General features: G+C 34.0%; 1 protein-coding gene across 1 annotated transcript; it reads left to right on the top strand.

Moving 5' to 3' along the window:
- The first annotated feature begins 3,472 nt into the window (after nucleotides 1-3,472).
- LOC112525272 (syntaxin-132-like) lies at nucleotides 3,473-9,690 on the top strand. The gene is made up of 13 exons (XM_025135323.1): nucleotides 3,473-3,669; nucleotides 5,675-5,788; nucleotides 6,274-6,330; nucleotides 7,181-7,229; nucleotides 7,302-7,390; nucleotides 7,476-7,549; nucleotides 7,844-7,886; nucleotides 8,082-8,142; nucleotides 8,281-8,306; nucleotides 8,385-8,462; nucleotides 8,772-8,852; nucleotides 8,942-9,007; nucleotides 9,321-9,690. The coding sequence occupies exons 1-13, from the start codon at nucleotides 3,652-3,654 to the stop codon at nucleotides 9,492-9,494; spliced, it is 930 nt and encodes a 309-aa protein (XP_024991091.1). The 5' UTR covers nucleotides 3,473-3,651; the 3' UTR covers nucleotides 9,495-9,690.
- Nucleotides 9,691-11,134: the final 1,444 nt, after the last annotated feature.

Raw genomic sequence — 11,134 nt, 5'->3', positions numbered from 1 at the left:
ATAAAATCGTATTATAACATCGACAGAGACAAATAATAAAATAAAACATTAAAATCGAGATATGTCTCGCTGCATTGCGTGAGTACTCTTCTAATATCTTTTAATACAAGAACAAGATACTGTAATTCTCATATTTACAATTTCGCCCTCGTGCAGAAAAACAACGAAGTTGTCAAATTTTTCCGGTAAGGGTCCTTTTAGTAATAAACAATTGTTTTTTCTAAGTATATCTCATTATCTTCTGTATCTCTTAGCATCTACCTTCTTCTTTATGGTTTCACATGTATATGTGACGTTGTTGACAAGGAATAACGCTCATATAACGTTCATATTACACTTTCATATCATTTTTATTAAAGGAAATATTTCGTTATGAATTGAATTTCCTTTAATAATATAAAAAACTATTATACGAGTAAATATTTTAAAAGTAAATAAAAGAAATATATAACCACGTACAACAGTTCATATTCTGCAAACTACTTAATACACTCATACAAACATTTAATGCATCATACTAGTGAAAGAAAAGTATATAATTCTTAGTCCCAGTTAATTTTGCCAGATACTGATTTTTCTAGTATTTGTAAATAAATGTATTTTTAAATAATTTTATAATTTATTTTAATAAGACAATGTAATTTTAATTATATTAAAACGTATTTTTAAAGTGTATTTGAGTGACCCAATTATAAATTTTATAATGTATTAAAAATATATATCATTAAAAAAATTAAAAAAAAATCTTATTTTTTAATGCCGGGACCGGTTGAGACCGGCGGCCCATAACCGGTTATGAAGTACCTTTCTGGTCTTACCATTTTCGATCGGGACCGGTTATGGCCGGTTATGAGAGTTTGGGACCGATTAGGCCCGGCCCGGCTCAGGACCGGGATCGGTTTTTGGCCATCAATAGTTACAACCAGTATTGATTAAGATTGGCGAGGCCTAAAGTTTGGTTAAGGATTGGGCTCAACACTATTTAGGACAAAATTTATTTTCATTAAGCCCAAACCAAAAATATATATCAGAGTTCACACTCATATCTTGTAACCCGTGTTATAGTTTAGTTATCAATTCAGTTTTTATTTTGTGAATCCAATTATACAAAAAAAGACTGTTGGTTTTACTAAAGTCACCTACAATAAATATTTGAAGTCGTTAAGGGGGTGTTTGGGATTGCTTACTTAAACTGTTTATTGACTTATTCCGGTGTGATATCGGTAATAAACAGTTATCAGTGTTTGGATGAAGAAAAAAAAAGAAAAAAGAAAAAAGGATTATACCGGTGTCAAGCCGGTGCTAAGAAGTTTTTGATAAGTTACTCTTTTTTACTTATCAAAAAACAACTTATTAGCTTTGAAAACTAAATTACCTTTTTAACCCTGGACCTAATACTTGATCACGTTGTCTCTTTATTGCTTGTTTCACCATCTGCAACATCTCCATCTTCATCTCTTTCTTGCTTGCTTGCTTCGTCTCTTAGTGAATAGATATGTTAGGGGTTGTTTGTTTACCTCTTAATAATTCCATTAAGAAACAACATTTGAAATGTTAAGCGGTGAATCTTGTTTGGCAAAAAAAAGTCTGTCTTTTAATGGTTCTAAAACTCTCTGAATGATTTTGTATCTTGGGCCTCTCTTCACCATTAAGTTCCCTAATTCATTGTAAACAATTATATTTCATTTTATACTATATCATGAAAGCTTCTTAATCATTTTGACCACTTAATCATTTTGCACCAAATCATTCAACAATTACCAAGTAGCATCTTAATTGGGATGACATTTGCTTCCATTTCTTCTCGCTTGTTCTCAAAATTACATCTGCTTCCCTGTGGTCTTCGTGTGTGTTAAAAGGGTTTACGTTTTTTAGAAACTAAAATCGAAAATCTCCGAATTGACTAAAAGAAATATAAACATAAAAGCATTTTAATCATCTAAAAGTTAAAACATATATATTTAGAACCTAAATTTTTTTAATTTTAAATCACACATCAAAAGACTCTCACATTTTGTAACAAATAAAACCAATCAATTACAGTTAGTTGGTAGTACTGTATCAAATATGCAAACTAGATTAATACACAATATCTGAAATTACATACCACAATAGTACCATGATATCGACTTATTTAATCATCTATTAGTTTTTGTACTTTAAAGTTTTAAATATTAAACATTTGTACCTTTAAGTATTTTCTTTGAACATTTAAATATCCGCAAATTTTACCCTTTAAAATTAAAAAGTCTTAAATCGTCATGTTACCTGGAGGCTAGAAGCTCAAAATATCATTCAAAATTTATAAAATGATAAGTTTTCATATATATATATATATATATATATATATATATATAACTTAAAATTAGTACAAAATCAATACCAACATGTACCGACAAAAAAAAAAAAAACATAAAATACTACTAATTGATATATAGTATAAGATTTTACATATCAATTACAATTCATTGGTAGAGTTGGGGTTCACGTGAGACCCGTGAGACCACTTTTTTATAATTGAAATTCATAGCAAAATGTTGTGAAGATAAAAAAATTCAAAATTTTTATAGCAAAAACACAATGAAAGTTACATTCACAACGTTTTAATGTGAAGTTTCAAGTAGTGATGCCCAAAAACCGGTCTTGGGCCGGGCTGGTCTCAAGATTTCTCATACCCGGTCCCGGTCCCGATCGAAAAAGTTGAGCCCAGTCAAGCTTTATTGTAACCGGTTATAGGCCGCCGTCCCGGTCCCTGTCCCAGTCATTAAATTTTTTATTTTTATATTTTTTAATGATATATATTTTTAATACATTGTAAAATTTTGTAATTGAGTCACTCAAATACACTTTAAAAATGCGTTTTTATTATAATTAAAATTACATTGTCTTACATAATATTGCGAGAAACCGATAATTGTGAACGGATTTTTGCATTTTTGCGAATCGAGAACTTGGTATGTAAATCCCTCAGCCAAGACACTTATATATAGTGTTTAGAAAGCAAAATATACAAAAAAAAGGGCCAAAAAAGGGGCTACATTTTAAAAAAAATAGTTACATTTTTTAAAAATCGGGTCATAACCGGTCCCGCAAAACACCCCAAATCCATAACCGGTCCCAAATTTCAGTTCTATAACCGATCCTTACTGGTCCCGTTCCTCTAACGGTCCGGAGCCAGGCCAATTTAACTATCATTAATTTCAAGTATAAAAAATAATCTCATGAATCTCAAAAAAAAAAAAAAAAAAAAAAAAAAAAAAAAAGAAGCTCATCTGAGCTGATTCTATGTTTTCATTACTATACTACAAAGAAGTGGCCTCACCCAACTGTTACCGGCCCAGATTACGAGTGGGTCCAAAATCTTTTCCGATATAGTCGCCGATTCATATAGCAACAAATATCATATCTCATTTAGTAACCAACGCCATTTCTTGTATGAAATCAGGAACAACATTTATGCTTATTTAATCAATTTGCGATTGCTTTTCGCCGGCCAAACCCACAACCAATGAACACCTGGAGAATTAAAGTAAACCCACGTATATATAATCAATTCCATCCTGATTGACCTCTGTTTCCTTTAGCCTCTCCCACTTCTATCGCAAAAACCCCCAAATTTTCTTCACTCTCTGGCTCGCTAATTTGATCGAGATGAATGATTTGCTCAGCGTAAGTTCGATTCTACATCTTATTTCTTAAGTTATATGTTCTTAATTTCGTAATCGTTTTGGTTTTAATGAATCGATTCTTGGTTTCGATTGCTTGTTCTTATTGGGGTTTTTGATTACTTGCTTGATCGCAAATCTGGAATTTGGGGATTTGAAGTGGGGTTTTTGTGTTCCTTTTGATCGATATTGAATTGGGTTTTGTTCGTAATCATTTAGTGTTGATTGTAGACCCTTTTTTTTGATAATTTTTTGGTTTTTTTTTTTTTTTCAATTTCAGCTGATCGAACTTTATAAATTAGAGTGCTGAATGATACCCATGATTTATCTTGGTGTTTTGTTTATTAGTTTGCAAGTTTATAGCTTAACTATTAAGCATATATTCATGTATATCGTACAACTCTATCAATGAGATGAATCAGCTAACAGATTTCTTTAACACCGTTCGCGCTTTGCGGGATTTGGGGTTGGAATGGAATTCAATCGCATGTTTGGTTTAAAAGAAATTCCGGAATTGAGATATTTGGATTTCAATGGAATCCAACAAACATGGGTTTTAGAAATCCTATGGCGTAGGTGGTATTTAACGGGATTTTGGGGTGTTTTGGATTGCTTATTTGAAACAACTTATATTTTTCTATAAAATCACTTATCAACTTATTATAAGTCAGAAGTGTTTAACTACTTCAAAAAATTCCTTATTACTGATTTGACACCGGTATAAGTTGTTTATCCAAACACTTAAAAGTGCTTATTACCAATACCACACCGGAATAAGTCAATACGTTATTTTTATAAGCAATCCCAAATACCCCTTTTATATGATTTGTTTGTAATGTTTTATTAAATATATTAAAAACAATTTGATTTGTAATAATAATTAATAAAAAAATAATTTAATTATTTTTATAATTTGTTTTTATAAATTATTTATAAGTAATAAAATTCAAAACCATTTCAAGTTGTGCGAACCAAACACACCAAAGGTTCTAAATCTTTCCCGTTGTAAACCCTTTTAACAAAATCCAAATCCTTCAAAATCATTTCGTCAAACCGAACGCCTCAATATTTTCACAAACAAAATTCAATTAGGACCCGTTTGGTTTGACGGAATGTTTTTGAGAGATTTTGATTTCGTGGAATGATTTGGATTTTTTGGTATTTTTGATTTGTAGGATTTGGAATGAAATTGAATTCAGTTATTCATAAATAATTTATAATTTTTTTATAAAATCTATAAAAATAATTTAATTATCTTTTTATTAAATGATTAATACAAAAAACAAGTGTTTTTAACATATTTTAAAATATTATTCCAAACAAATCCTATGAAATCCAGTGAAATACCAACTACCTATTGGATTTCTAAACCCCATTTTGGATTTCAATTCCAGACTTCCCATTTTGGTTTAATTGCTTGATCAGATATGAATTGAAGCATACTTATTGAAGTGACTTGTCCTCACCACAACAAAATCGGCTTTATGGGACACCAAATATCCCTAAATGTCTTAATAGACTGTTTTAAGGGGCATAAGTTTATATGACTAAGCAATTGTTGCATCATATATAAATATGCACGACATCATATCAACTTACTGTAACACATTTACATAGTACTTTATACGCACAATTGTTTGGTCCTGTAAATTTAAGTCCTATAAAAAGTTTATTCGGAGAGCGGTTGTCCATTCTTCGCCCTTTGCCGTCCTATGAAGTCGAATTTGTTGTAGTTCCACTACCCCAAGAAGCAGAGCGGTTGTCCATTCTTCGCCCTTTGTCCGTCCATATATCAAATCTTCATTTCTTTTCGTACGGCCAAATACGACACGGAGTTTGCTCAAAAAATGTAGTCTTGAAACACCACGCAGAAGTTGTCGTTATTTTTGTTCACACTCTGATCGATTACGTTTCACAATCTGGACATGATTAAGCTCGAAAAGTTGGACATAAATCAAATTCCGACTTCATTTTTTTTTGTGTATATTCTTGTGAAATTTGTATTTCAGGATTCGTTCGTGAGTGATGCCAGAGAGCATCCTCCAAGAGATATGGATATTCAGATGAGCACTCGACTTCCACGAAGTAACTCGGACATGGGAATGGAATCGTTTAACAAGCAGGTATATTGTTCGTTAAATCCGTCAATATCCACCATTTGGTAAAAGAACCTAGACGGAAATAAGAAATAGTTGCGGTTTATGCCATATAACATAGACATCCCCCAATGGCGCGGTGGCACCTGAATTACCGGTAGATCCCAACCTTCTTGGAGGTCATGGGTTCAAGCCTCGCCCAAAATGGTCAATGACGTGTATGTGAGCTTTGCTGTATATAAATATTGTATACTTAAAATAAACATCGACCAGTGTAACAACCCGTCCCGCATGAATAGAAAAGCAGATTTGTGAGCTCCTTACAGACTCCAAGTTGTGGACTATCAACAACTCCCACCATGGTTTTAAGTTGAACTCGAAGTTATGATTCTAAGCAAAAGCTCGAGAAGCAAGTTGTGGACTACCGACAACTCCCACCATACTGGGTTCGTTTGGCTTGGTTTACTTCTATCTTTGTTATGATAAGTTGTCTTTTGTTCTTCAAAATGTAGATCCAAGACATAGAGAAACAGGTGGATAAGCTTTCAGGGTTATTGAAAAAACTCAAGGTATGCATTCCCGTACCCTATTAACGGCATTTCGTTTCACTTCCGTCTTCAAAAACGGGGGGTTTTCACAGAAACAACGATAAAGTATATGCATAGTATATGCATACATTATACGTATTAGACCCTACTCCGAGTGGGATATACAACAAGTAATGCCCGTATATAGGTGTTGCATATAAGCGTTATAGAAGGACGTTAACCGACATACGGTTTTCTTTGTTATTCTTTCATATTTACAATTTGTAGCTCGAGCATAAGTGGTTTGAGCAAAAGAGGTTTGTACCGTTGTGTGAATATAAACTCCGTGAAGTAAATGCCGTATAACGGATAGATGGCATATCGAATACAAATCCAATAGTTGTTACAAACCTACAAACCGCTTTTCATGTGTTGTTTCACATGTGAAACATACATGAGAACAGGACATGTGAAACAATATGAATCATAGCTTAAAATCAAATTTAGGGGTTGTTTGACAATTGTTGAATGGTTTGGTGCAGAATGATTAAGTGGTCAGAATGATTAAGAGGCTCTTATAATATAGTGCAAAATGAAATATAATTGTTTGGTAATTGTGTACAATGAAATTAGGGCTCTTAATGGTTAAGGGAGATCCAAGATACAAAATCATTTAGAGGGTTTTAGAACCATTAAGAGGCAGACTTTTTTTTTGCCGAACAAGATTCACCTCTAACGATTCAGAGGTTGTCTCTTAATGATATGGATTGGTTTTGAAAGGTTTGTAACGAATATTGGGTTTGTATATGAAATATGCTCACAATGGATAAACCTTAAACTCTAAACCCTGAACCCTTTATGTATAGACTTTTCTTGGCAATTGGTTTCTCAGGATTCTAACGAGGAGTCAAAATCCGTCACAAAAGCGTCTTCTATGAAAGGTCGGTTTTTGACAATCGTGTAACGGTTTTGATTTTGAAGTCATTTGATCATGAACGATTACTTGGTTTCAGCAATTAGGAAACGGATGGAAAAAGACGTTGATGAAGTGGGAAAGATCGCACGTAATGTAAAAACGAAGATAGAAGCAATCAATAAAGAGGTATTACTCTTTTTGTATCGTTTATTCTATTCTATGCAATAAGTTTACTATCCGTTTTAATCGTCTAACTTAGCGATGCACGTAGAACTTAGCAAACCGACAAAAACCCGGTTGTGGGCCCGGGACGGGGGTCGATCGATCTAGGACAAATATGACGGCGTAAGTTTTAACTATCTTTCGGTGATTTTCATATATTAGAAGCATATAAAATGGAGCTTTTCGGAGAGCTTTTTGGCCACCTAAGCAAAAAGCTCCCGGCAACTGACCACCTAAGCTTGTGGGTCCCACTTTTTCGAAAAAAACTCGAATAAAAAGCTTACCATTGTGGGAACGCTCTTGATTCGGAATTTCATAATCATCTCAACGGTCATGAGTCGACTCGGTGGTTACCGTTGTGTCATTTTTTTTCCGCCCGGTAATTGAATCTCCGTTGGGTTTGTTCTAAATTTCCAGTGCTTTGACGAAGAAGTTCCGAGACATAATGACGGAATTTCAGGTATTATAAATCTTTATATGTACTCCGTTTTTCGGGTTAATTATTCGACGTGGGTATTCATGAAAACATCTGCTCTACTCTTTGGGGTAGAGATTGATCTGTGTACATCCCACCACCAGAATGGGATATACTGAGCTCGTTTGTTTTGGTTTATTTGCTGGTTTTCTCATTATTGTATGCTTCATCCACTTTCAGACTTTGAGGCAAAAGATCGATGATGAATACCGTGAGGTCGTGGAAAGAAGGGTCATCACAGGTTCGGTTTTGATGAGTCAAACGTTTGACTTTTAAGTGTCGAACGAGTTGCTATGTTTGAACCTTACTCGATTGTTATATCGACTGACCAAATGGTTTTGCTGTGAATTTTTGGTTGTTTGATTTCGATATCGAGCAGTCACAGGAACACGACCAGATGAAGAGGTGAGCCCGAATTCTGTTTTTGCGTAAACTATCGTGTTTTTCCGATGTTGGATTCATGGATCGAGTTTTGTGCTACAGACGATCAACAACCTCATAGAAACCGGAAATAGCGAACAGATTTTCCAGAACGCAATGAAAGAAATGGGGCGAGGACAGGTACTCCCGTTGTCCATGGCTAAGTTAGAGTGGTTCATCGGGTTTGAACCGAAACCAGAACTAGAACCAGAACCGGAACCAAAAAATCTAAAGTAATGAAATCGAGAAATGAACCGATCTAAACTGGTTTGCACCCCTAGAGCTTATTGAAACGCTATTTCAAATGGCTAACTAAAGATTAGTTATTACTGCCAAGCATGGCCTACATCTGTATCTGATGTGACTAAAAAAGTCACATCAGATGTAGAGATAAAATTCCGTGTTCAACTACATTCGTTTTTTTTTTTTTTGAACCGTTTTCTATCGAAGGTACTAAATACGCTGGAAGAAATTCAAGAAAGACACGATGCCGTGAAAGAAATTGAAAAGAAACTTCTTGACCTACATCAGGTATTTATTTGACCCGAATTCCGGTTTTGGATTTCCAAACACGACATTTGCTTATTTCCGTTACATAAACGACTCGTTGACGTTATCAGATATACCTCGATATGGCGGTTCTTGTAGAGGCTCAAGGAGACCTATTGGACAATATCGAAAGCCAGGTATGCCTTCTATTTATGGAAAGTATTTCTCGGAGCATCACTAATCGGTCAATCCGAAGCAATAATGTATATAAAACTTACATCTAACACACCATTAGACCAGGACTAGACAGAACTGATCGGGACAAAAATGTATATTTCTTTGTCCCGTCAAAATAGGTGAAACAAAAATAGGAGATGAAAAAAGATCGGTAAATCTGTCTGGTTACCAAATTACGAATAGTGCTATGGTGACTTGTACGTTGTGCATTATAAGTTGTACGTTGTTTGGGATTTAAAGGGGGGATTGTGTTGACGGAAAGCGTTGATACAGGTAACGAATGCAGTCGATCATGTCCAATCAGGAACGACTGCACTCCATACCGCAAAGAAACTACAGAAGAAGAGTCGGAAATGTATGTGTATCGCGATTATATTGTTATTAGTTATAATAGCGATCGTTGTAGTTTCTGTTATTCAGCCATGGAAAAGTGGCAAGGGAGCTTAGGGGCTGTTTAGTTGTTTTTCCATCAAATACGTCCGAATTTATAGGTTTTTTTTTTAAATTTATAATTTTTATTATCTTTTATTTTATATACTTTATGGGGTGGATTTCATGTATATTTTTAGATATTTGATTGTTTGTTATAGTTTTTTCTTGAATTATATGTGATGTAAAATATTATATTATGAGGATTAATCTTGTTAGAAACACAAATATGTGAGAATTGATTTAAAACCATTTTTTTTATTAATATGGATATCTAACCTGCAATATGAGTCGATTAATCTCAGAGTGATCATTTGTTTTGTGGGTAGCTTGGAGTCATCGCATTTGTTTCTCCGTGGTCACAAGGACCCTCTTTGGATTTGAACTTGGGACCTCTAGATACTTTTGACATTTGGAGCTCAAACCAATCAGACACCATCCTTGTGATTAAAATTATTTTTATTATTTTTGTTTTTTCATCAAAAGTTACTATTTAAGGTATTGTTGTGCATAGACATGGCAACATGGCAACGGGACGGGGATGGGGTGGAGATGGTAATCCCCAGCCTCGGTCCCAGCGGGTACAGGGATTAACATCCTGTCCCCGGTCAAACCCCTGTCAAACCTCGGTCAAACCCCATGAAAAATATCTGTTAGTTTGAGTCTACCGGGGATCCCTGGCCTCGGGACCCATTTTAACGGGGAATCCCCGTCTCTATTCGGGTTGGCGGGGTTCCCCACCGGCCCGAGCAAATCACCATCCTTAGTTGTGCATGTATATTTGTTTCATAATCTGAAAGTTTCCAACGTGTTTTTTTGTTTTATAGTTTCTAAAAAATATTTTTAGATCGTTTTCATAGATTTTTAACATTTCTTTTGATTATTTTTCTATGATATTATTTTTATCTATAAAGAAAGTGTATTTATTTATTATTAAGATTACGAGGAATTTATTACGAATTTAATATTTCTCAATTACATTTTTATGTATTTAAATATTAATATAGAGTCATAGATAAAATTGGGTATTTGATAGGTTCGCATGAATACTTCCATTTGTGCAAAATTATTTAAATTTTCTAATTTTAAATTGGATTTTTATTTTATTTTGTATAATATTAAAAAAAGACTAGAAATTGAGTATTTTTAATTAACTTTAAAACAATAAAACTCTATGGGACTGATTAAGGTTACGAGTAATCAATTTTGTGGTTCGATCCCAAACTTCAGTCGTTGAGTGAGCTGAAAAGTGTTTTTCACGTTGGTCTTGTAGGATATGGTCCCGTATGGGACTGATTAAGGTTACGGGTAATCAACTTTTTACTAAAAATAAAATGAAGTAAAAAAATTTGTGTTATCTTACTTCGGAAAGTTATTTGGGTATCTGTATTGTCACTCATTGCTTAAAGCCTGGCCTGTTTGAACTTGGCCCGTTTGAACGGGTTTTAAAACATAAATTTATCGTCGTTATTTAAAGGTCGATCATTAATCTACACATTTTCACTAATTATTTTAACGTTTTTATCTCTAATTAAAACAAAAAAACTAACTACCCGGTTTTCTAAAGAGGTACCTCTTTAGGCATGGCAACGGGACGGGGATGGGGCGGGTTTAGTAATCCCCGACCCCAGCTTTTAGTAACAGCCCCCGGCCTCAAC

The sequence above is a fragment of the Cynara cardunculus genome, assembly GCF_001531365.2.
Source record: "Cynara cardunculus var. scolymus isolate 2C chromosome LG 13, CcrdV1, whole genome shotgun sequence".
In the NCBI taxonomy this organism is placed as follows: Eukaryota; Viridiplantae; Streptophyta; class Magnoliopsida; order Asterales; family Asteraceae; genus Cynara; species Cynara cardunculus.
The sequence above is the reverse complement of the archived record's forward strand: the minus strand, read 5'-3'. Positions and strand labels throughout refer to the sequence as shown.

Excerpts from the sequence above, each read along its gene's own strand:
- LOC112525272 (XM_025135323.1), top strand. Across the intron at positions 7,391-7,475 it reads TAGAAGCAATCAATAAAGAG|AACTTAGCAAACCGACAAAA; the intron begins GTATTACTCTTT and ends CGATGCACGTAG. Across the intron at positions 9,008-9,320 it reads TGGACAATATCGAAAGCCAG|GTAACGAATGCAGTCGATCA; the intron begins GTATGCCTTCTA and ends GCGTTGATACAG.